The following is a 26,379-nucleotide window of genomic DNA, read 5'->3' on the forward strand; positions in this document are numbered from 1 at the left end:
TGTCAGACAGGCAGATAGTATCGAATGCCACGGGTGGCAGGGATTGTGCTTAGCAAGGCTCTGTTTGAAGGCTTTTCATGACCTTAACGTTTGTAGTGGTAATCTCTCAGTGAACCGGTCAATGCATTCTTCAACGGCAATCACTAGCCTCACTTCCAGGCCTCAAGTTAGATAAGGTTCAGACTAAGTACTGTGCACCCTTCTAGCGGAAAGGTGCAAGAGGAAGTCTCTCATATCCTTACTGAAATTATAAAGTCTCATTATAATTAATTATAAATTCTCATTATAACAATGAGATGTGAGCCTTTCAATCTTTACTCTGGGAGTGACGTGGGTTAGCACTAAAGGTGGGAGGGAAAACTCAGAAGCACTGCCAAGGCTTCTACTTGTGGAGGAAATGGAATTTACCAAGTCTAGAGACTATCTCTCTAATTTTTCTTGTACTGGAAGGAATATTAAAAAAGACCAAGTTAAACTGGCAGAGAAAACACGAAAGCCTCTCGAGGAAGAGTTTACAATAGTTAGGAGCCATTCTCCAGGGAAAGGAAGAATCCCTCTGCTGAAAAGGATTCTCTTCCCTGAGGTAGAATTACATCCTTGAGACCTTCCTCTACATCCCAAAGAGACCGAATCTCTGGTGGACCTAAACCTTCTTCTGCCCCTGGGCCCAACAGCCAGCCTGGGATGTGAACACCAGCCTCCGGATGGCAGTGGGGCCTTCTCAGTCCTATACCAGTCAGGCTCTATGACATAACTACAGGTAACAGGATCCCGGCCAAGCCAATGAGGAATTAGGCCCAGCAGCTATTTCAGAAGAATGGATGCAATGCTATGCTTGACTAGCTATGAAAGTTCCAGACAGAAGAATAGGGAAACAGACAAGAGCCAGCTGAGCCAGCAGCTTTGCAGAGAGGAATCCCACCGGAGCCAGCACACCGCTAGCTCCTCTCAGCGCATGCTGCTGAGCTGGCTTGGGGAAGGCTCCTGGGGAATGGTCCCAAGGAGTGTCAAAGACGACAGGGGAGACCCCGTAGCCAGAGGAAGGGGACAAAAAAGGGCCATGTGACATTCTTCGCTGTGATCTCACCTCTTCTCATTTTGATGCCATTTTCATCTAGGGGCTAGAATGGGAATTAAGGGCGCTCCTTCTAGAGGTTCCAGAGAGACTTGGCAAGGGCCAGGAGCCCAGAAATAAAGGGGCTGTGAGTGGGCAGAGAATAGCCTGCTATCACATGGCGTGTCTAGCCGAACACTGAAGAGGAGTTTGAACTTCACAGTGACCCCTCAGCTCATTTAATAGTTAGATCAACAAAAGCAGAGGATGGAAAACAAGCAGGGAGGGAGAGAGACAAGGGGCCTGTATCAGGAAAGTGGTGAAGGGACACTAATGCTTTCTGTTTGAACGCTGGCATTTTTTCAGGACACTCACACACCTTTACAGCCTTGCCTTTAGAGATCCTAGCGGGGCCGATGCGGAGCCCCACGGAGGGTGGGGCCTCACAGTGAGCACTCGGGCAGGTCTGGGTGACTGACTTTTCCCATGAGAATTCCTCAACAAGCCGCTGTGTGTCCAACGTCAGCACGCCAGAGACTCCCTGCCACAAATGCGGCAGCCTTCCCAGGGGGCTACAGCAGACAGCCAAAGAACAGGCCTTCTCCCCAGCCTCTAGAGTGAGGTCATGGGATTGGGTTAGTTGACTTAATAAACTCTCTCTCTACTGAGTGTCTCTTACACACTAGGCAAAATACAGAGACCACAGAGACCCAAACCCGGTTCCTCTCTCTGAGGAGCTGACAATCTAATGAGACGAACTCAGCTCGGGCCAGTACAAGACAGACGCTTTGGGGGCTGAAGGAGGGCCATCTCACCCAGCCTCAGAGACCCAGGGCGGGCCTCCTAGAGAAGGAGCTGGATCTTGAAGGCCAGGGGCGAAGGTGCTGCGTGGGAGCTTGAGCTGCCCAGAGGGATGGGAGGGCATGTTGGCGTGGGGAACCCAGAGTGTGAGGTCAGTTCTGAGGAGGTGTGGATTATGAAACGAGGGCTGGGGCCATGACGCTGAGAGGCCATCAAGGATCTATGTCAGCTAAGGAGACGGAACTTTATCCCAGAGGCAACGGGCAGTTATACATTTATAAACAATGCACTTCCAGTGGTCTTTTAAAAAGATGAGAAATGGCGATGTGGATGATCAAACTGAAAGGAAGCAAAACAGGCTGAGAGAGGAATCATTACATAAAAAGCAAGGGCCGCAAAGGCCAGGCAACAGATGAGGCAGGAATCAGGCCATCACAAGATCTAAGGTCTTTGACGAGGACAGGCGCAGCCTCAGCAATGCCTAGGATCTCCCTGTGGCCTCGAGAGCATCTAGAAGCAGACTCAGTGGCTCCTGACCACGCAGGCAGCGTTGGATCTCCGGCAAGACCTTTTACGAATTCATTAGCCCCAGACATTTAAGGGTTGAGAGATCTAAAATATGGCTAAAAAGAACGACCACCTTCTAATAGCACAACTGGCAAAGCTTTGGGGGAAAAAGCACCAGACGGGGAACGCAGACGTTTGAGTCCTGCTATCTGTCCTACAACGAGCTTTGTGAATAGAGGTGGTTTACTCTGCACCCTAGTTTCCAGAACTGTAAAACCAGGGATGGTATTTTTCTTAGAGGTTTGCCATGAGATTAAAACAAAATACTGTACATGAAAGTGCTTTTACACTGGAAAATGCTACACATAAGATGAAAGTTCTATCACAATTAAGACAGAAAGTCTTTACTTGAGCCCCCCCCTTCAAAGAAAATAGCCTTAAATGGAAAACAGATTGAAAGACCACGGGTGGGTGATGACCTGTCAGGAGTGTGTGGGGAGGGGAGAGGAGCTTTAGCCCCCGAAGCGCCGCAACACCTCGCGGGAGAAGAGAGCTGGTTGGAGCGCTGGCTCTACCGCCTTCCCTCTGTCCTGGGCAGCGGCAGAGATAATCTAGAACAGGGTATCTTTGTGCAAATAAATGCACCGTGGCCGGACAGCGGCTTGCTTCTCCAGCAGGTTATTATTCCCAGCTCAGCAAGGGTTCCCAGGGGCCGTGGCACCGACAGAGAGGCGGAGAGCAGTGGGTGTCCGCCACCCCAGTGGATTTCCTCGAGGCTGTCCTCACCGCTTTAATCCAGAGATAGAACTCAGCTACTGTTCCTCCCCCAACGTGTCTCGACAGGGAAGGGGCCCGCAGAGCTGCCATGGGAAGGGTCAGAGGGCGTGTGCCACAGGGCTTTGGGGAAAAGACAAAGGGCATGGGGAAAAACAGAATTAGATCAAGTGAACCGCTTAGACTGGTTTAGTTTTTTCAGACAAGGTGAGGCACGCTTGCTGCTAAAACAAAGGGGAGGGAACCACTTTCCCTTCCTTTAAGAATTCTTTCCCAGAGGAACCCCCCCCCCTTAAATTTACACCAGTATTCACCGCTGAGCCTGTATTTCTCTGAAACATAAATACTTGTTCTTCAAACAGCAACAGCTGCTTGTGATGCTTTCATGCATTTTTGTTTTTTAAAAAAGCAGGGGTAGTGGGAGGGAGGGAGGGAGGGAATCCGGGACTGAGTCCTGGCCACTGCAGCCTGCAAAATGAGCTCCCCAGGGGGGACATCCTCCCATTTGAGGCCAGCAGGAAGAAGGGAAATAGGTCAGGGCAGCAGCCGGAGTTTTCGGCTCGCTGTCCAGCACGAGGACGTCATTTTCCAGGCAGCGGCAAAGGGCAGTTTCGCAGCTCTCAGGACAAAGGGGTCATTGAGGAGGGCCTTGGAAATGATCCCCGTTCCTCCATAGAAGCTCCTTCCCCTCCCCCAACCACACCGCCTACAGCCCGGAACAGTGCACTGATCTGATTCATAATACCTCACGCCCCCTCCAAAAACCGTGGGTCAGCAAGTGAGTGTTGGCTAGCTGGCCTTCCGACAGGAAGGTGTGGAGAGATCCCAAACGGCTGGTTTCATCACCGGAAGGGCTTCGAGAGGAAGACATGGCTTGGGATCACGGGTTCAGTGTTTCAGAGAGGAATGCCCAGGCAGGAAGGAACTGCTTTCCCAGAACCAAAGGTAACTGGGGTGTGCAAACCTTGGAGTTTGTACTTTCAAGCCCGTTATCTAATGCTGTCTGTCTCTCACCACTACTTCTGGGAAGATGCTAGCCACGGGCACAATTCCCCATCTGGGAAATTACACCAGATCTTCCTGTCCTTGGCAGTGTGGCAGGGAATTGCCTGAAATGAGGCAGGCCAAGGGGGCGTCTGGCAAAGGGCGCGTCATCAAGCACATGGTGTCCAGAAGTCACCCAGCTTCAAAGGTGGGGGACATGAGAACCACCTCATTTTCAGGGCTATACCATTTAAAACCAACTCGGCAAAACCCGTATAGTGGGGTCAGCAAACATTTTAGACAAAAAGATAGTCAATATTTTAGGCTTTGCAGACCACACACCCTGATGCAACTGTTCAACTCTGCTACTGTAACATGAAAGGAGCCAGAGCCAGTACTTAAAGAGGTGGGTGTGGCTGTATTTCAATAAAGCTTTATTTACAAACGTGCACTGGGACAGATCTGCCCAGGCCTGCTGTGTACCAACTGCAAGAGGCTGGGAAGAACCGCTCAAGTCCTCGGCGAGTTGCTTGGCTGGTTTGGCCTTCAAGGTCACAAAGAGAATCAGGTTAATGACCTGGTGTCTAGCTCACTGTTCTCGCCCTGAAGCTGGCAGCACCACCAGAACACCAGACCAGTGACCTGGCACAGCCCTCCCAGACTCCCGACTCGGAGAAAGGAACGAGAACCCACAGGAACCGGTGTCCGAGGAGAAGGACCATGGAGTAGGATGGAGAAAAAGGATGAGAGATGGCAGAGGAGACACTCAGGAAAATGAGCTGAGTGACGGCCAGAGATGTCAGGAGCTCTGTCCTGCCCGGTGTCCTGCAAAACACATTTCAGGAAATCGGGCCCTCAGGTCTCATCTGAAACGCGCGCAGTCTTGTGTGAGGCAGTGCAGCCCCACGTGAGGATGTGGGATGCAGCGTCTTCAGCCAAAGCAGAGGAGGCGGCAGGCAGCAGCACCCGCCCTGTCTACCCAACGCTAAGACAATGCACTTTGTAGACAAGCAGTCACTTTTCAGGGCCAAGCGCCAAGTGCCTTGCACCCCAGCTTTCTGTCCGCTCCCAGGAGGGGCTGACCTGGGGGTGGCGTCCGTTACACAGTTAACTCCCCTGCCCACATCCTTCCCGAGTCGGTCTGTGGGTTCCTGAGTGCGACCCGATGGACGTATCTCTGCGGGCTCCCACTTGGGGCCCAGGGGCTGCTGTGAAATCTGTTGTCGCTCCTTTCCTATATGACGGAGCAGTTTCACAGGAACTGGGAAAAGCAGGCGGGGGGTAGAGAAATCCTGGCCAAAAACATGGTAACTTAAAAAATGTAGGAGTTCCTCTGGGGAGCGGTGGGTTCAGGACCCGGCATTGTCACTGTAGCGGCTCGGGTGGTTGCTGTGGTGCGAGTTCCATCCCTGGCCCAGGAATTTCCACAAGCCACGGGTGTGGCCCAAAAAAGCGAAAACAAATGTCCAGAGGCGGGGTGGGGCGGGGTCAAGGACAACCACACCGTCACATACCTGATGACCTGAGCTAAATGCAAGGGGACAGGTACAAGGTAAGCAAATCTACTGACTTCGGCCATCACAGCAGCAGCTCAGCCCCAGAAGACTTCCTGGAGTGGAATCTCATGATGGACGCTGCCCTAAAGGTAAGCGCTGCATGAGGGGGGAGGCTGTGGACCATGCTCAGCCAACCTGGCAACCACAGAGCCCTTTCTCCTCTGGGTGGGAAGGATCACCGCACCCATCAGGCTTTTCTAGATCTTTGGGGTGGGGGTGGGGGGGTGGCTATAACCAAACCCAAACCTCCCTTCTTTCCCGCACTGTTCAGAAGCGTTTCATCCGTCATATGAAGGGAAATGCACAGGAGAACAGGCCATTAGCTGGTTCCTTTGGTCAAAATCCCGAGTTATTCTCAATTTAGGCCACAATCATCTTTCCTCTGGATAAAGACCTTTCCAAACAGTCAGCCCAAGTAATCACACAAGCAGCTAAGAAAATGGAGAAAGGTTTTTTATCAAGAGGCCCCACCTTACAGCTATGAGAGACAGGACACTACAGCCAAGAAAGATAAATATCCACTTTGGATTAGACTAGGGATCTGCAAACTCACTTATAAGCCAGGGCATCAAAGAAGAAGGGGACATTGTTTTCTTTAATCTTTTTCAACAATCAAATATCAGCAAACACACAAAGGTGAGGTCGCAATAACCATGCGAGAGCACAAGAGCTTCGGGCCACTCACTCCGTCTAAGCGGTCAGTATTCTCTTTGACCCCTTTGTGCTTTTGGTCACCAGCGGCCAGAAACGTAATTGGGAAGAAAAGTGGCTGGGGAAACAAGAGTTGAAAAAGAAAGGGAAAGAAGCTTTGGGGATGCGAAACAATAGGAAGAGGACTCTAGTGAGAAATGAACAGAAATGGGACTTAGTAAGTGATAAGGATGCTCCCAGCAGGTGTCTTAGGCAGTCCGGTGCGGGGTTTCCTCCCTCAAAGCACAACACACAGCTGTTCCTGTTCCCGCTATGAAGTCGCTAAGTCATGACCATGAGTGAAACTCACCTGCCTTCCCCAACATGAAACTGCTCTGTGGTTCGATAGCCAAAGGAATGTTACACAGGGAGGGAATTCGAACATACCTGCCCCCTTCCTGGGCCACGTCAACAATTTCAACAGCTACTGACAGATAGCAGGAGTGTCTGGACTCTTGAAATACGTCTCAAGCAGGGGGCCCCCTTGAATTGGTAATAATTTCACCCATGGAGGGCAGTTAACAAAAAGGGGAGGACCCCTTGCAGTTCACACAAGGACTGCTTCTTCACAGAAACGTGCAGCCGACCACCCACAAAACAGAGGGTGACGTGAGAGCCTGAGGAGACAGCTAAGGGGGCTCAGCCCCCACCTGCAGTACCTTCGCTAGTGTGTCAAATCATAATGAGATGCTGACGCCTATCAACAGCCATGTGCATTGCTGAATACCCCCAAAGACACCCACACACCTGCTCTCAAGAAGCCAAAGACCCCCACAATCTTTTTCATTCTGTGTGAATTATGATATTGCCTAAAAGCTGGAGGTACCCTATGGATTTGATCATTTAAAAAAAAAAAAAAAAAAGAGGCAAAAGGCAGATCTAAAATCCTAGGCCCGAGCCCAGCACACGCCCCCACTGTTCCTTTTTTGTGCCCACCGAGCAGGATGAGTGACTGGCATACTCCTGCAAAGAAGACGGATCTGTTGACTATGATTTGATAAAAATTAGCAGGTAGACGACGGGCACCATGGCAGCTGAGCAGCCGAACTCCTGCCTGTGAGAGCCAGCCCAACAGGCAGAAAGAGAAATACAATTAAATTAAGTCAGAAAACCCGCTACAGAAAATGCAATTACTCAAAGATACAAATAAATGTTCAAAGAAAATTGGCCCCTGACAGGGTTAGTCAAGCTTCTAAATCCAGCTGGAGGCAGGCCGCTCAGGCTAATTCACCAAGGAGGAGATGGCAAAGCCGTGAGCTCTCTGCCTGAGGATCCTGGCGGGGCCGGCCTGGCATTCACCACGAACCGCAGGGCACCAGTGGGGAGGAGGCGTTGGAGCGCGGCTGGCCGGTGACGCAGGGCTCAAGGAACAGGGTGTGGGCAGACCCAGAATGGATCACGGACGGGGAAGGCGACAGACCGATCTCCGACACGGCAGAAACACATGGGACTGAGGGAGCCCCATCTTCTCCCTCCTCCTCTGCCAAGAAGCAGCGGGAAGGTGGCCTACCTCTCGCTGCAGCACCAGTTCCTTGGTGAAGAGCGTTGCTTCCTCGCTGAAGGGCTCTCCCTCCTGCACCAAGCCTGGGAGGTTTCGGGCTCCTCTGGGGCATTCGATGCCTGTGTCAGGAGAAAAGAAGAGTTTGCCATGAAAAGGGGCCCACGTGGCCTGGTGTACAGCAAGGATGGTCCCCTGCACTGCCAACGACCCAGGCATGAGATGAGAACGCCATCACGGAGGCAGGGCCGAGGGCGCGGTGGACGCGGGGAGTGTAGTTCGCCCGAGGTCAGGAAAACGCACAGGATCACGGCAGCCGGGACGGGGCGGGCATCTCAGTCCTGCCGCAGGGGGTTATGGGGCAACGCAGGGAGATCCAAAGAAGGTGCGCAGGAGGCGCCCCTCCCACGCCCGCCAAGACGTGGGACGGCTCTTCATCTCCTATCCTCCCTCCTCACAGCCCTGTAGCCTCCCTGCTTTAACCACAGCTCACAGAAGTGGCCCCTTCACCAATCACACGGCTAGCCCCAGCCACTCCGCCTCCGGAGAGCCGGCGCGGCTGACTCCTAGACACCTTGGCTTTACTATCTGACCTCCGCATCCAGTTCCAGAGTGTGCGCTCGGTGTCATTTTCCTCTTCAAATACACCCCCGCCCTCCGTCTTGGGGCTGTATTTGGGACAAGAGCACCAGCGGTTTTTCATTCAGAATGAGACGCAGAAAAAACAAAACAATACAGAATATTGATGAAGTTTTGCGTGGCTGCAGCCACAAAGACCTGGATTCACATCTTATCACTTGTTAGATTTGTGACCTTGGCCAAGTCACTGAGCCCCTTCAAAGCTTCTGCTGTCCTATCTGTAAAACCTACTTCGCATGGCTGCTGGGTGAATTAGGGGAGATTATTTAGTAAAATATTTAGTACCATGCCTGACATACGGAAAGGTTCCATACATTTTAGCTCTGATTACTTTATCATTATTATCATTAACACTATTAGCGACTACCCACGCTCAAAAGCTCAGACACCTTTCATTCCCCATACTAGCCTGTAAGATTCCTGAGGACAAAATCTCACCTTTGCATCCCTATGTAGCTAAGGATAGTATTTCTTGCAGCACAAGTGCTCACTAACCGATGTAGCCTGCCTTTCTTTCTCTCTCTGATTCAGTCATTCGTTTTGCAAATATTTATCACCAACAGTGGTCACCTGTGACAGGCCAGGACATGTCACATTTTGATGTCTGAGTTAGACTTGGAAGTATTTCCAAAAAATCCATAATGCGGCTGTAATTATGAAGCCAACACTGCAACTAGGCTAGAGACATAGGAAAAGAAAACAATCAAAATATAGGGGAGAGGAGTTCTCTTGGGGCACAGTGGGTTAAAGATCCAGCCTTGTCACTGCAGCCTCTTGGGTGGCTGCTCCTGGTCCAGAACTTTTTCTGTATGCTGAGGGGGCGGCCAAAAACCAAACTAAATATATGTATAAAGATGATATGAGGATGCACTTCACGCCTACATCTGAGGTCCCTGCGGGTCTCTCCTTCTGCAACACGGCAGGGTTTGGCCAGGAAGACAGGATGGTAGGGAGTCTGGGAGTCTTGAGAGAAGAGGGGCTGCCACTGCTGGGACAGAAGGTACATCCCTTATGGATGAAGCCAGGTGGCTGCTCTTGTTTCTGGCCACAGCACAGATTCAAGGTCATAAGGCTCAGAGGAAAGGTCATAGTTTATAACCCAGGTTTTCAGAAGCTCAAGAACAGAGCTTTCTCTCCAAGCCACCAGGCCTCAAAAAAGCAACACATGACATGAAACAGATTGCTGGACAGGGAGCACAGCGCCGGAGAGAAGCTGCAGCAGGGGAGCAGCTGGAGCTGGTGGCCAGGGCTCTTCTCCCGCCCACGCAAAGACGGCATGGCAAAGGCCCTACCTGAGAGTCATGTGGGCAAGATCACTGGGCTGCCTCCCTTCCTCCCTCCCACATCTCAGGGCCAGGCAGTGAGAGAGAAGTGGAACTCATTTTCCAGAAAGGCATCAATAAATTCACGGAGTCAAAAAGCCTGAGATTAACCTTGAAAGGAGAGATGGGGGCTCGAGTGAAAATGAAAGAGCCCTTGATTTTTACAATGTTAACAGCCAAAGAAAGCTTTCATTTTACATTTTATTTTATTTTTTTTATCTTTGTAGGGCTGTACCTGCGGCATTTGGAGGCTCCCAGGCTAGGGGTCGAATCAGAGCTGCAGCTGCCGGCCTATGCCACAGCCACGCCAGATCTGAGCCACGTCTGCGACCTACACCACAGCTCATGGCAACACTGGATCCTTAACTTACTGAGGGAGGCCAGGGATCGAACCCGTATCCTCAAGGATAGTTGGGTTGGTTACTGCTGAGCCACAATGGGAACTCAGTGGTTCTCAAACTTTCAGTGTTTATTATGATGCCTCCACTTCCGTAGGGGTCATGCAGATACCCCTGTGACAGCTTCCACACATGACCACATGTGCTGCCCTCTGTCTCCCTATTTCATGAAGAGTTATGACATGTTGTAACTGGAGCTCTCTGGTGTGGCATGGCCACGGTGTGGAGAACCCTGGGATGAGATGGAGGTGTGGAGAGAGAAGGCCGGCAGGGAGGAGCAGGCCCTGCGGCCCTCTTGGAGAGTTCAAGGGTCACGCTTATTTTTCGAGTGCTTATTTCCAGCTTTGGGACTTGCTTTGGTGCTCCCAAGGGATCAAGAAATATGCTGTCCACTAACAGAGAGGAAGTCAAACAAGGTAATATCGGAGCGCCAGAAGGACCGAAGAGGCCACTGGAGCAGGGGACAGGCACGTGCTGTCAGCAGGAAGAGTCCCGCTGACTCTCTTTCCCAAGAGCCTGGCCCACGCCGCACCTGACTCCACTGTGGGACTGGGCTGGCGTCGCCAGTGTGCCGCTCTGTTACCAAGACAAGAGGCTAAAGAAAGCAGAAGAAAGAAAAGAGTGAGCCCTGGAGGCTGCAGGCCGGGCGGGCAGGCCAGCCCACAGGCAGCAAAGGGGGGAGCTCAGGAATGGGAGCAGGAGGCCAGGCAAGGGAGCGCCTCCAATTCTGGGGGGTGGGGGGGCGCGTGTATGACCGCCAAGCACTGTCTTTTCTGATAACGCCCCGGCACAGCACTGCTACAGCTCAGGACATGCGGGAGTCTACTGGGCTTCAAAGGCCACCCGTGCAGGGTGACTGCCACACGTACCTCTGACACTGACAAGCCATTCAAAAACCAGAAAAACCATTTTGTGAAAATGAACAAACAAACGAAAAAACCCACCCAACCATTCTTGAACATTTCCTTTCCTATCACAGTGGGGGTGTGTGTCAGAATGACGACAGAGGACCCCCCCCCGCAGTGGGGGCTTTCCCAGCCGATCTGTATCGAGGGCAGACACACGAGAGGCAGGCAAGACGCGCGTCCTCTCTCCGCTCCCTAGGCTCCCCGACCTCCTTAAAAAGCCTTACTGACCGACTGGCCCGTAGGGAAAAAGTCACTATCTGTCACACTTTTTCTCTGCTTTCTGGGGTATAATGGTTGACCAAGATCACTCAAAAACAAAAGAGAGGATCTGCCTGATCTTATATGGCGTAGAGAGAAAAATTCATCACCAGCTGTCAGCATGTCATTTCTGTTTTCACTCTGCTGCTGACAAAGTACAAAACCTCCCGGGCCCCCAAGGTCTGTCTGTAAAGTGAAGGCGCTCCAAATTCTCTACCGTCTGGGTTATGCCCCTTTGAGAGTTCCCACCCAAGGTCGGACTCCTGGAATATCGGGTGCTCCCTTTCAAATGCAAAATGCTGGGCTATAAGAGCATTCTGTTAAAAAGAAATGATACATTTAGAGACCCTGACTAACCAGGTCAATTAACACAAACACTTCGGAAAGTCGGCTTTGGAACAAGAAGCACAAATTCTTGTTAATGATACAATAATGGCTCTATGAGAGATTCTATCGACGGCCATGTGAGAGAGTCAGGTACCGCTCCGAATGTCGTACACCGTGTGTGGAGTTTTATGATAATTAAGCCTCTGGGCTCAGAGTGTGGTGGCTTTTTCCTTTATTGAGAGTGAGAGGCAAGGGTGGCCAACCAGCCTCGGCTAGCTTGGGAGCTTCCCAAAGGCACACAGTACAGCCAACAGGGGACCAGGCCTTGGCTGCAGCAGACACACGTCTATGGGGAACAGTAACCAGTGGGAAGGACTGGTGGATGGGGCTTCTTGCTTGTCCACTGGGCGCTTGTTGCTACGACGGACACTACAGTGGGGAGGACAGAGGAGGCGTGTGGACCTCCTCTTCGCCATCTGCTGACTTTAGGATACTTGAAAATCCCCTGGGCAGACCGTTCCTCCCTCCGCCTCACAAGTATCAGTGCCCACTCCGGGCGAGGCCCTGGGTTGGAAGGTTAAAACGCAGACTCTGTACTCATGAAGCTTCATTACCGGCTCAAGGGCGGTATTTTCTGCTGCCGTTGTATGAAGTATGCTATTGGTGGGGAATTCAGCTGTCTCTAGGGTGCAGAATCCTGAGAATTCACATGCGATAACTGGATTATGTCAGGCGGATGCATCTGTGTCCAGGAGACGGCCGGGAGGCTGTGCCGGCCAAGTCAATCACGGGCCTCCCACTGCCCGTCCCTCGAGGAGGGTCAGCCTCAGGCGGCTGTGTTTTCCAGCACATGACCCAGGCTTCTGTCCTCTCCCCTGATCAAAAGCTGGGGACAGAGGTCAGAGCAGAAGGTGAGAAATGAAGGAGGGGAGAGGTGCTACTGCACCCGATTCAAGGATAACCAAGTCATGGCCAGGCTGGCTGAGGGAAAAAAAGCTCTGTCTAAAGAGAAATGGAAGCTAAGAGATGAGAAAGATTCTTTCTGGAATGTGAAGTGGACGGTGTGCAGAATGGTGGCCCATCGGGAGCAGGGGGTAAGGCGGGCGGACGCGGGCGCATCACTAACACGGGAGATGGCAGTGAAGTCCTTGGATCCACTGCAGCCCCACAGCCACCCGCTGCTGAGATCTGACCTTACCTTGGATCCCGGCTACGAGTTTCATAGATACTCCCATAATCTGCTCTCTCCCCTCACTGCTTCCATGAGCAAGGCTGCCTGAGAATCTGGTATTTCCAACCCCAATAAAACTCAATCTAAATTGTTCTTAGGGTGGGGACTATGTCTTATTCAGATCTTATTCTCAGTAGCATCCCATACACTGCCCAGCACACAGCGACTTTGCAGATTCTAAACAAATGGTGAATGGCTGTTTGTGAAAAATGCTTCTGGAAAAGAAGGACACACACAGAGAAGGACGTGGCTCATGAGGAGCCAGAGTCGAAGACTTTTTGCAAATACCAGGAAAGGGGCCGATGGCATCCTCCTGGTGACCCAACACTTCGAGGATGGAAAAAGCGTTCCGCCCCCCTGTCCTGGACCTGTCACACCTGGGAACTGCAATTTAAAGACAGAGAGGAAGTGGGCCGCACGGACCAGTGAGACCCGAAGTCGGAGCACCGAGATCGTGTAAAACAATTCCCGCCCATGAACCCATGTCCGGCTCCACGAAGCCATGCAGCCGCATGGAAGGGCGGAGAACTGGAGCAGATGCTGGAGAGCGCGGGAGAAGATGACTCAGGGGCGGGGAGGCCTGCCATGAAAGGGAAGATAAAAGGTGCTAAATCTGTACAGCTCGGCTAAGCGGTGACTAAGTGGGTGACACGATAACAATCCGCAAATATTTGAAAGGTGTAAACACGAAAAGGAGGGAAAACGCTTAGCCTGAGAACAGAGGGTGTAATTATTAGGGGAAAGAAAATCTGGATGAAATATCGGAAAAACTTAGTGTGGGCATGACTATGAGGTTATAAATAAGTTTCCCAATGGAAATGAAAAGGCAATTACTCGATCCTAAAGCTGAAAGGTGGCCACGAAGCCCATCCCTCCGCTTCTGTGAAAGCAGCCCAGACCAGGGAACTGTGGTTTCATTTTCTAAATTTAGGGAGAGAGATTTTAAATCTTCTTAAATAATATTCAAACCAAGTTACCTTCACTTTCAATAAGCTCCCTGAAATTTTACTGCAAATTTTGATGATCAAACAAACCACAGAGGAGACAAAAAGGCAGTTCTGCGGGGCTCTCAGAACAAAAACAGTGCTCATCTCTGGCATGTGGCACATGCCTGGTTAGCAGAAGAAGTGGAGCCGGGGGACAGACAGCTGGGAAAGGGACGGGGGACGAGACTCTCTCATGTCACCGAGCATCTTCATCCCTGGCCTCTAAGACCCCGGGTGGGAAGGCTGTGAGATGCTCTAAGTTTCCCAGAGAGGAAAGCGCGGACACATCCCCCGTCTTTGTGTACACAATCCCCCGGAGTAAACGTCAAGGGCCGGGCCAGGCCGGGCACAGAAGAACACCGAAATCAGCTTCCTGTCACACTGACTGCGCTCCAATACCTTTGCCCGAGTCCCTGCTGCTGCAGCTGGTCAATTTATAACTCAGACTCTCAGCGGAGATTTTTAGCCCCACATTCAATTAGTTCCATTTCTATACTTTCCCCTGCCATCCTCCCCGCCAGTGAAAACCAAAATTAAAAAAACCCCCACTTCGTAGAGTAAGATGTTTAACTCTGTATGGAGCCAAAGAAAAGGAACACTCCCTTCCTTTCCTCCTCTTTCCCCAAGCACCAAGAACAAAAGCCGGGACTCTGAAGCCATCGGCACGAAACGCAGAGGCTCGGCGGCCATCTGCCTGATTTTAAGGAACGTGGTTATCACCTGAATCTACATGCAAAGCCAAACCGCCTCACGCAGCCGGATCTTGGAAATGGAACACACATCTCACATAGCAAAAAGCTTGCTCTCAGTCCTCTTTCACAAGCTTTAAAGTGGAAATTTTCTGGAGGTCTCAAGCTGCAAATGTCAGTGAGTCAGCTAACAATCGGGATCTGCAAACTGTCCCACTTAGGAGCAGCTGGTCCTACCCTTTCACGTTCCTAAAATGGCCCGAAGAGCACGGCGAATGGTAGACAGGTGGTTCCTCCTAGGAGTTAAGTTCTACGTGGTAGAGGGCTTCGAGTTGTATCAAAAGGGTCAGAAATGAAACAAGGATTTTGCATCGTCTCAAATTCTTTACACTCTCCCTTGTTCTCTGAACCGCTATTTTGTTACCTCGGGGGAGGTAGCATCTTCTGGGCCAATTTTGGAACATGTCACTGCTAACGCTCTTTCAGGGATGAGAATAAAGGGATAAAGGAAGAATGAAGGAAAATCCTAATTAAAAAGATCCAGCTCCTCAGGTAATTGTAGTTTGGGGAGTCAGAACTGAGCAAAGAGGTAAGGCCGAGGCTGTTTTTAGTTCATGGTTCTGATTGTTTAGGGGAGACTGATTTGGTGATGTTTGATGCCCCTTCTCAAAGACCAGAAACCAAACTGGGAACAGTGGCAATAAGATCCAGTCTTCACAACGGGCCGGGAACTGCGGCTCCCTTTGAAGAGGAAGGGGTGGAGGGAGGCACCTCCAGAAGGGAGCACAAGTCACAACAGCGGGACCACTAGCAGAGGGCTGACGTCGCAAGTCTCACCTCCAGTTGTTAGCCTGTTGGTGGGATCCCATTCTGCAGTTATTTCTGGTAACTCTACGCCGGTTCTCTCTGGAGTCACAGTATCTGGCCCACGGTGGGCAGATACTCAATAACTATCTGCTGAAGACGATGCCAGAGAGAAGAAAACCTAGACAACTAGATGCAACAAACCTGTCATAACCACGTCCTCTTCCAAGTTCGCATATGCATCCTAGTAACACTTGGTGAGTTCATGAGCGAATCGAGTAACTCTGACTTCGGGGCCTTTAAGGAGAGTGAGCGTTAGATGCTAAGTCACTGACCGCTGTCCAAGGAGGAGACAAAGAAGGGATGGCTTCAAGGCCTTATACTGGATTGCTGGCCCTCGGTCTGGCACGCCAGGCAGTGCGCAGAACTGGCTTCACCAAGCTTGATTTATCCTTGGCTTTAGACACCCAAGAATCATCCCCCAAAGAGAGAAAAGCTTTTTCAGATGGAGCTGGTGTGGCAGATAACGATCGGGCCTGCATCAGAATAATCTTTTATGAATTCTTCCCACCACAGAGCAAGATCTGAAAACAATCATTTTTAGAGGGAGGAAAAAAAACTATCACTGAAGAAAAAAGGCTGCTCCCTTCCTGGGGCCGCCTTAGCACACGGCCATGGGAAACACGCCAGCCAGGCTTTCCCTGTTGTGTAGGGTGGAGATGGCAGGCTGTCTGCTTCACAATACACGTGTTCGTCTGGGGGGCTGCCGTACGCAGCAGCTGCAGTGTTATCACCACCAACTCAGAGCAGAAGGAAACAACTGCGCCCTCTACAATTTTTTTCCCTTTGGGTTGTTCCCAATTATCAGTGCCAAAACAATAACCTCATGACCTCATGACGGAAAACAAAGCCTTTGAGGTTAAGAGCCAAGGCTACAATGGTCTCTCTTGTGACAAGAGAGCGGCACTGCTCAAGTTTACACCTAATACCGTGGCACCATGGAGATGGCACCTAAGAAGCGCAAACCAAATCCTGTGTCTGAGCAGCGAGGGGGAGTTGGTTTCTATGAGAACCTCAACTTTTGCTTTTCCTGACTTATTTTAAACATGTGACTTTATCTTCAAATCAAATAAAAACTTTAGATGTATAAAAATAAGTTTCATTTTCGGTACCAAGGACTTCCAATCTTGGTCTTTTAAATTCCACATTCATGGATAAAGGGGAAAATGTGAATCTACTGTCCAGCTGGTAGAGTGCAGCTCCAGGGTAGGGAGAGCGCCCCAGGCAACACATACGTGGAACCTGTAAGCACGAGCTTCCAGAAGGTATCCGGCCATACACCTGGCAGCCAAATATCAGAGCTTCTTACCCACATCAATTTAGAGTGACTCTCACTAAACCAAGCTGTGTTGTTATTTCAACAAAGTGGTTCTGCGCTGTTCGGAGTACATTTCTCAACCACTGCCCTTCCTGTGCCTGCTGCTCAGACAATTCCTGAGCTGCTCCTCCCGAGGCCAGTGAAATCCCAGTGTCCAGAGATTAGTATGCTCAGCTAGTGGAACCGGAGGAGAAAAAAACCAGCCAGCGTGAGGAATACTAAGACCCCAAAGCAAGGAGAATGAATAAAAATCTGAGCGCGGAGAAGCTCTGAGGAAGAGCACTCCACCTCTTATATTTACAGAAATAAAGGACAAGCCCAAAACGAGAGGAATTCTGAAAAGCCAAGGTTCTTCAAGAGCACGGGCTGATCTTGGATAGTTAAATACATCCTATTCCTGATAAGCAGCTTCAATTCTGGGCTTTGGGTGAAGAATGGGATTCCTTCTTTCTTTCTTTTTTGTTAGCATCATAAAAAAAGGCTAGGCAGACAACTTCCTATGGACCGAATCCAACCCACTGCCTGTTTTTGTACAACCCATGAGTTAAGAATGTCTCAGACGTATCTGAATGGTTGAAAAAGGATTATTTTATGACATGTGAAAAACTGTGAAATTCAAATTTCAGTGTCCATTCCTCTAAAGGAAAAGTTTGCCGACTCATGCTTTAAAGCTCGTTGGACGCTGGGTAAAAAAATCCAGGCGAGGCAGCGCTCATCTTCCCAGAACCAGAGCGTCAGTGCAGTGGACAGCACGAGGATCGACCTTTTGGGGGGGGTATGCAAATTCCCAAGCCAGGGATCGAACCAAGGCCATGGCAGTGACAACACGGGATCCATAACCCGATGTGCCAAAAGGGAACCCCAAGGGTATCTTCAGGCATAATAATAAAGATACTAAAAAAGCCTGTGGTCATGAGATTGAGAAGGTAAGAAGGAAGCCGACTCGGCTCAGGGGAAGCGAGGCTTACTCTCTGCACCCCGATCCAGAACGTCAGCGCTCCTGTGCTCCCCTCCATTCCCACTCTACCCCCCCAGACCCCATTCAAAACCTCGACACGTCCAGAGCTGCCGTTCTGTGCTCCTCACGGTAGCCGTGTCCTCCACTCCATGACAATATACTGGCACCGTGACACGGCTCACTGCCACGCAGACTTTATTTCCGTCCTCGACTCGGAAAAGTAACCTCCTCTCACCTCCCCACAGACAAGGCTCATGTCCTCTTGGCAGGAGTCCTGCTCCACACGGCGCTGGGTCCCACGCTGCAGGGAGCTCTGGGGGGCGAGGTGGTACAGTTCTCACCTGCCATCCCAGTAGTGGAATTCTTTCCTCCCTTTGCTTCTGTCCCCTGGGGTCCTCTCTCTGGGCCGCTGGCCTTGTCTTCCTGCTGCTGCCCTCAGTCACATCTTGGGCCCTCTTCTTTTCTCCCTCTGCCCTCTCCCCTGGAAAGTGCACCCGTTTTCATGTTCTCCATCACGTGATCACACAGACCCCACAGACAGGTAATCCTGAACGTCCTCTAAGCTCGGGACCCAATCTGCACGAGTCTGACAGACGGCTCCCCGGTGCCATCCTGCCAATTCCCCACACTCAAAAGTCTAAGATCAAACTCACCTTCTTGCTAAATCTCCGCTTCTTTCCTCGACCCCTATCCCGACTGCAGCACCAGGACCCCTCCCCTCAGAAAACCTCGCTATTTCTGATGCGTCCCTACTTTGGCTGCCACATGGCATTGATTCCATTATTTCCACCTCCATGGTTGTCTGCATCAGCCATTGAACCCTCCCAATCCCCAGCACAACTGCTTGTTCAGGCTCCTGGCACTTTGAGCCAAGCTCTTCTGATCTACCTGCCTGCCCTCCATTTTCCCCTGGACTGATTCTTCCTGGCTGATTAATTTTCCTAAAGCACAATATTCTGCTCAAAACCCTTCAGCAGCAGCTTCCAGCAACTCACCACTTAAAGGCAGAAAGCCACAGCCCGACACCCCAGGCCTTCTAAAACCTGGCCCAATTCCTCGGGACCACCTAAAACATCCACTAACTCCCCTGATGGCCTTGCAAGTATTTGAAGACAGTCCAGCATCTATTTCCTCTCATCCTCATGTCTTATCTTGTCAGACGAAACATCCCCAGGTCCTCAAAAGGCACAGGACTCGATTTCCTACCATTCTCCTCTCTTTCCTCTCTAAGCCTGGGTCATATAAAAGGCATCTTCCAGCAGCAACTACCTTCCTAGCTGACTTAATTAAAAAGTTTGAAGGGGTGGTGGGGCTCATTCCACAGGGAGCAGCCCTTCTTACCGCTGTGGAGAGGTGTCTTTGGAGGTGAAATGTGCTGCCTGAGTTGGGGAAGGATGGCGAGACTGCCTACCCCGTGACCAGGCAGAGTTAGACTTCTCCTCCAGGCAGGAGGCTGCCGCCAGACATGGCTCCAGTCGTGCGGGAGGAACCCCTGGGTTGTGGGAGCCCTGGAGGGACTGTGGGGAGAGGGGGGCCGGCCTGCGGAAGGGGGCGGCCTCCACGGCCTCCTCTCCAGCCCACCTCCACTCTGTCTCGCAGCAGCAGCCCCAGGCACTGTGGAGACCCCGGTGGTGTTGTGACAAGCAGCCTATTCATTTCTGTCTCTCATTCATTCACTGGGCTTTTGGGGATAAAAAGGAAGCACAAAGCCAAACCACTGCCTAGAATCCACTTTGCAGAATTCTGGGAAGGGCTGCTCCACTGGAGTGACTGTTTCCCCTGTTTGGGAAAACCCGAGGGAAAGGAAAGAATTCTGCTTCCTTTGCTCTCCACTGGGGCAGTATTGCAGAAGGGACAATTTCAGTCATCACTGTGGCCAGTGGGACACTGAAAGCACGGCTTGCACTTAAATTGAGGCTTTTTAGCTCCTGTCACAGGGTAGCAACAGGGCACCAAAGCACCAGGATTTGAACTGTGATGCCAGATACAAAGCTTCAGTTGAAAAGCAGGAGAGAAAGGACGGCCAGGGAGGAAATCAGGGGCCTGACGGACAAGCTGCGTGATTATCTGCAGCCGAGTGGGAGATATTAACCTGTCTCATCAGGCTGGGCCTCGTCTTCAAGGGAGAAAGGAAAGCTGCTCCAGGGGGCTTATTACTCACACCTAAAGGACAGCACGAGGCACAAGCCCAGGGACAAGAAGCCTGCCCCAAATCATGATTTCTAATAAGGGCACGACTGGTAAGGAAGTGGCAACAGCGCGTTTAAGGAGGGTGGAGGTGATCAACCTCGCAAACACAGCTTGCCATCAAGCACGCTGCCTGATGCTCCTGGCGCCGTGACAACCCAGGGGTGTGCGCGTGCGCACACTTGCGTGGGCTCCCGCCTTCAAGGAAAGCGGACTGAAGGGCAGAGGACGGAGGCGGTGGAGACGACCAGGTCAAACAGAAACTGCTCTTTGTGGGGAGGGGGCACCAGGGCTGTACCACAACCGCACTCAGCCAGAGTGGCTGAAGTGGTGGAGAGCAGACCCAGGAGCGGGGGACTCCTGGGCAGGGCACACAGGGGAATCAAGTTTCGGCCCAGGGCAAAAGAAGACAGGAGTCGCCCTCCTGCCTTGCACCCTAGGCGGCCTGCCGGGCTCCCTTTCACCATCCTGGAAACTTTAGATGCCAGCTTGCTTGAGCTTTCTCACTTTCTTCTGTTTCAAGTTCACACTTCATCATATCCCAGCCCCTTCCCAACAGGCCGCCCTAGTCCAGCATCAGAGTCAGAAATGCCATCAGCCAGAGCCTTTCAGACCATGGACAGCGGCTCCTCGGGGCTGCAATGGGCGGGAAGCAAGTTTCTCTCTTTGGGGGCCACAAGCATGAGCAGTGCCTCTCGTCAAGCATGCCCCCTTCCACACCTTCCCAGGAGGACAGGGGCTGAGGCCTGAGAGGCCTGTTACACGGCATCTACATTGAAAATAAACACTGGGGGGCACGTCCTTGTAAGGAACTGGGGGGGGGGCCCTCCAAAAAGCCACATACCATGTGGTTGTCTGTTTTGTGTGACTATTTTTCTGTTTCCATACTTTGTGTCATTAAATAATTGTTTGTTCTCTAAAAATGTAAAACAAAACAAAACAGCAGTCACGGACAGGGTCCTTTCTTTCTGGACCCTCCTTCCACAGTCTAGCAAGCACCGAAAAGTCCTCTAGCCCCGATGGAGCCCTTGGGGGCAGAAGGCAGTAAGACGTCCTGGCACAAGGAGCCACACAACCTTGGAGCCGGGGTGGGGGTGGAGGGGAAGGAGGGCCTTTTCCCCCTTAGGCAGCATCCTAGGGAGACCCCGGCTCCTGAATGGCTAAGAGGACGGCTATCGGCAGGAGGGGAGGGGAGGCAAATGTCACAGCACAACAGCCGAGAGCGAAACAAAAACAAGGCAAAGTGTTTCATACGGAGGCCGTCTCCCCTAATGTCACTAAACTGGAGAATTCCTTCTTCTGTAAGTCAGCCGCCCTCAGACAGCTGTTCACGCCTGAGTCAGGAGAAAGGTGAACGCTCTGCCCGGGGAAGGTGGGCTCCCTCCCGGCCAGCCTGGAACCACAGGGAGCTCAACCACCGAATGATGGATTTGGGGACCACGAAAGGGGGCTCCCTTCTCTACCTAAAGGAAAGCCAGTCTGCTCCCTCTATAGCGAATCAGAGCACAATTAAGCTGTGGCTGCACAGCCAGGCCAACCCCAAAGAAGCAACGGCCACTTCCGGCCCTCAGGGCAGACAGGATCACAGGAGCCTGTACAGGGGAATCTGCAGACACCCAGTTCCCAGGCGCCTCGTGTAGAGCGGGAGGACTGACATTTCTCACTGGTTAGGACCCTAAGATGCTTATTTCCCTGTTACCAACGTTCTGGCCGAGGCTCTGGCATGTATTAATCTTGGGAGATGAGTGATGCAGTTTAAAATACTGCAGGGCTTGGCTGCCATTCCCTCCCGTGGGGTCTCAAAATAACTCCACACAAATCATTTTTGCTGAACACTCACTCGCGCAGCTCCTCCCTGCCAGAACACACACATCTTATGTAAGCGAAGGAGCCACCTAGCTTGCTGGCGGGGGGGGCGTTCCCAGAGAGCGGCACTGCCCGCTGCCCCTCCGGCTCTGCACCCATCTCTGTTCCTGGCCACAGGCAGGCATGGCCGGCACCCGCACCCCAGCTCCCTCAGCAAGAGAGGCCCCCAGGAAGCTCAGGCACTCAGTTCCTGAAAGGTCGTCCAACTCAGGGCTGCCTCAGAAATAGGTGCAACCTGGACACTTCTCGAGGACTAGGTGGGAGGAGGACTCTGCAGCGAGTAGGGGGAGAAACAGCACCTCTCTTCTGAGAAGCCACACAGTTCAGTGTGGACGGCAGGCCCGGAGACAGGTCACAAAGCTCGGGGGGAGGAGTGGGGGCAGCGGCGATGGCACCAAACACCACACCTCGAGGAGCTTCAAAGCCCTCTCCCAGATCCAAGGTCTCTGCCTGGCCTTGGCTTCCATGTTAAACCTTCCTCCTGGGGCCCCCCTATTTTTTTAAGCCTCTGCTGTCAGAACCTCCTCTCCCAACTGCTCTTTAAACTTGTAGCTTCACAGCTGCTTCCTCCTCTAAACCCCAATCCTAGGCGATCGTTTCCCTGCCCTTCAGATTCCACTATGAGCTGATGACTCTCAAGAGTTTTCATCTTCAGTTCTGACCTTTCCAGCAAATTCATCTGGACCTGCAGAAAGCCATAGATAAGTAGCGTTCAAGGTCTCAAAAGTGACCTAATCACCTTCTCCTTGGAAATGCTCCATGATTTACAAGCCAGAAGAGTGACCTCTCTCTTCTCCATTCTCTACCATCAAATAACCAACGATATTCTAGGTCAGAACCTTCCCAAGCAGGCCTGCCCTCTCCTCTTCAGGCCCACCCTGCAGCCCAGGTCCGGCTTCCTCCTATCCACACTTCCTCACGTCAGCTCGGATCCTCCCAAACTGGTCTTTGTGCTGCGGTACAAGTCATCTTTTAAGAATAGACGATGCAATGAAAAACGGAGGGACTTCCGATGTATCGAACAACACACGGGTGATCTCCGCAAAAAGCTGGGTAAAATCTAAAGTTGGGCAAGATAAGACTATGATTCCAGGTATGAAGCGCAGGACAGATAACACTAACCCATGGAGACACAAGTCAAAATTCTGGTTATCGTTGAGGGGAAGGCTGTTAAAGAGCCTGCTGGGCAGCTAGAAATATGCTCTGTTCTGATGTGGCGAACAGCTACCTGCTTACCTGGAATCCTATGCGTATTTATATACATATGAGAATTAAGCTGTATACTTAAGATCTGTGTGCTTTTCCTCTGAAATGGTCACTCTTAAAATTAAAAAAAAAATAAAAAATAAAAAATGACAATGCAATACCCACCATTCACTGCTTCCTATCAACTTGGGAGTTCCTAACCTGGCAGGGGCAGGGTGGGGGCGTCAAGGACGGGCCTGGGCTAGTGTCTGCCAATCGGGTGAAACTGGATGGAAATCTCTGAGAGGTCATGCACTTTCTGAAGAGAAGACTGACAGTGACTGAGGAAGCTGAGGAAGGCTAAGCATGTCTACGACTCCAAGCCGTCGGCTTCTCTATGTGCGAAGAAACATAATGTCTTTTCTATCAAAGGAAATCTTGGTGACTCCAATTTGCTCTGGTGTCAATGCCTTCCTGCCACCCCCCTCCTCTTTCCCTCTTCTCCCAGTAACAATTTGTTTCAAATTAGCCAATGGAGATGAATGTGCGCCCTGACCTGACCAATGGGAAGGGGACAGGTGCATCACCTGCGTTAGGGGTAAACAGGGAGGGTCCTTTCTTCTTTGCTCTTTGAGCACATGCGCCCTTCTGCAGAAGTAAAGAGCCTTGTCGCTATCTCCCTGTGTTCAGGTCTTTTTTTTTTTTTTTTTTGGGTCTTTTTTGCCATTTCTTGGGCCGCTCCCTCGGCGTATGGAGGTTCCCAGGCTAGGGGTCTAATCAGAGCTGTAGCCGCTGGCCTACACCACAGCCACAGCAACGCAGGATCCGAGCCGCCTCTGCAACCTACACCACAGCTCATGGCAACGCCGGATCCTTAACCCACTGAGCAAGGCCAGGAATGGAACTTGCAACCTCGTGGTTCCTAGTCGGATTCGTTAACCACTGAGCTATGATGGGAACTCCCCAGGTGTCTCATTTTTTGACATTGACGATCCGAGCCATGTCGCCAACATCTATGAAGTGCGATCTTAACTGGCAGCCTTGCACAGACACAGGGCCCCTCAGAGGCTGGGGAACTTGACTCTCCAAACGAATCCTCAACCACTGTCCCTCTTACAGGCGGCATGCCAGCCACATTACACTATGTGCTGTTTTGAGTAATGAGGCTTTTTAAAGTGCCCCTTCTTTCCTTGGCTGCTCACACCTTTTTTTTCCATCTCCTGTATCTGGCATTTTCTGAAGAGAGGGCCTGCAGCTTTCCAAGATGTATAAAAAGGTTAGTGATCAGCCTAAATAGCAAAGAAACTGTGCTACAGGGTAGGGTGACATCTGAACAACTCAGAGCTGAACTCCTGCAGAATAATCTGGCTGCAAAGGGTGGCCTGAAGCTGGGCAAAAGTGCAATGAAGGTTGTTGAAGGAATAAATGAATCACAGCACTCGAATCCAGTGCTTCCGTGGTAAAGACGCAGAAGACCGGCTTACTTATTAATATACAGCGGATGAAAGAAGGATTCAATAAGGCAAGAATCAATAAGGCAACAAGATAACATGCAAAAGGGATAACACCCAGTGCTCAACAGAAAATGGGGGGTGGAGGGGGATGGTTTAACGCAAGTTCACGTCTCAAGGACCGATAGCACATGCACAGTGACTACAATACTGTAACGCACACAGAACCGAAAGGAAAACCTGGGGAAAAAAAAAAAAGCACAGTGCCTCGCTTTCCTCTCAGCCCAAAACACAACAGAAAATGACCCTAAGGACATGTACATGTAGCACCGAAGCAGTCACAGAATCACACCGTTTTATAGCTGGAAAGAACCTGAGCAACTGCTGAGCGCACAGAGCAGGAAACTGGAAATCAGAGAAATTAAAACGACCTACACAAGGTCACATGCCGGCTTGGTTCTGAGGTACACATCCTAAGCCCTATCTTTTGACAGGCAGTTGTTCTTGCCATTGAACCCTATCAGTGCCGGCTGAATGCACTCCATCTCACTCAAGCTGCCCAGTGCCCTGGTTTAGCCTATGGAATTCTGTTTTTGCATGTCTTTTCCTCAGTAGGCAGATAATCTGATAGGCTATGCTGGCTTTTAAAAAGCATGCTGGGAAGTAGTTGTTATTATCAGAGCTAGGTTTACATACTGAAAGGCGTTTTGGAGGGACATATTTCAAAAGAATACAGACTGATCACAAAAAAATTAGTGTAACAATAGTAGCGACTGTAATCTGAGTGGTAACTTCTGTTGTGGTCAAGCATCAGGTTAAGCACCACATACACAAATCATGCTATTTGCTACTTAGAGCATCCTTAATTTATAGATGAGCTAACTAAGGCAAAGACAGGTTAATTAACTTGTCCTAGATGATCGGGCTTATAAAGGACAAATGCAGAACTTCAGGTTCTTCCTGTGAGTCAGAAATTCACATTTGAAATGAATTTACTAAAACGTTTCCCTAAAAAAGGGGGTATTTCAGCCTCTTCAAAGCTGGAGTTATTAAGAGATCCCTGAGACAGTCTTTGTCCACTTCCGTCATTTCACACAAGAGGGAGTGGAGCCAGCGTGACACAGCAAGCATTCTGCCTCCTTGCTGCAGACGGCAGGGTCCGCCTGGACGTGCGGCAGAACCAGCTCGGCCCATCGCCTTCCCTCTTTTGGTTTAAGGTGCTTACGACAGGCTAGAAAAACAGACACTCCGCAATGATGCGCTCTGTCAGGGTGCAGGGGTGGGGGGGCTGGGCAACTGTCACCCTCCACCCACCATCTCTACCATGTCCCAAGTGTCAAAACTCCAGACAAAGAAACTGTCACAAGGCAGTGCAATGACAACACAGTTCCAAGGATTGTTCGAGGACAGAGGCAGCACAGGATGCCACAGGTGAAGGATCTGGAGAGGAGTCAGCCCTGAAGAGCGACTGCTCTTAAAGAGCGAACAACAGCAGCAGCAGCAGCAACGACAAAGAGTGAACACCGACTGGCCAGAGGAACATACACCGAGTTAAGGTGTGGGGGCTGTTTACTGATATGCCCAATGTTTAAACACAGTGGCAGAAGGGTGCCACACAGGGCAATCCTGCTGGCAGGACACCTGAGTTCCTTCTGAGAACCAGAGCCCAGCTCAGGATATTTGAGAGCCAAGGTGTTGGCCTTGGGAAAGCACGGTGGTGCCACATCTTCCACTACACTTGCTTTGGAGTCAGAAAAGGAATCAGCTTATTAGTGAAACTCTACCGCTTCCTATGCATTCTTTCTCCCAAAACATTTTTTTTTTTATAATTTCAGACTCAAAAAAGGTAATAATTATTCTAACGCTGTGTGCATATCTACTACCTAAACACAGCTTTTCATGTTATCAATTTCTTTTTAATTAAAATT

General features: G+C 51.0%; 1 protein-coding gene across 3 annotated transcripts in view; it reads right to left on the bottom strand.

The window, feature by feature from the left end:
• The window catches only part of SND1 (staphylococcal nuclease and tudor domain containing 1), a 392,192-nt gene that overhangs the window by 87,309 nt on the left and 278,504 nt on the right, over positions 1–26,379 (bottom strand). For all 3 annotated transcript variants that reach the window (XR_014833971.1, XM_021078633.2, XM_085005550.1), the window contains one exon: positions 7,877–7,986. Coding sequence is in view for 2 of the 3 variants with exons in the window: in XM_021078633.2 (XP_020934292.1) it covers positions 7,877–7,986 (110 nt within the window). In the remaining variant the exon portion in view is untranslated. The remainder of the gene's footprint in view (positions 1–7,876; positions 7,987–26,379) is intronic.

This window comes from Sus scrofa, chromosome 18 (genome assembly GCF_054392235.1).
Source record: "Sus scrofa isolate SSC_HxYL_T2T_F1_AM1 chromosome 18, Sscrofa_HxYL_maternal_Yorkshire_Landrace_v2.0, whole genome shotgun sequence".
In the NCBI taxonomy this organism is placed as follows: Eukaryota; Metazoa; Chordata; class Mammalia; order Artiodactyla; family Suidae; genus Sus; species Sus scrofa.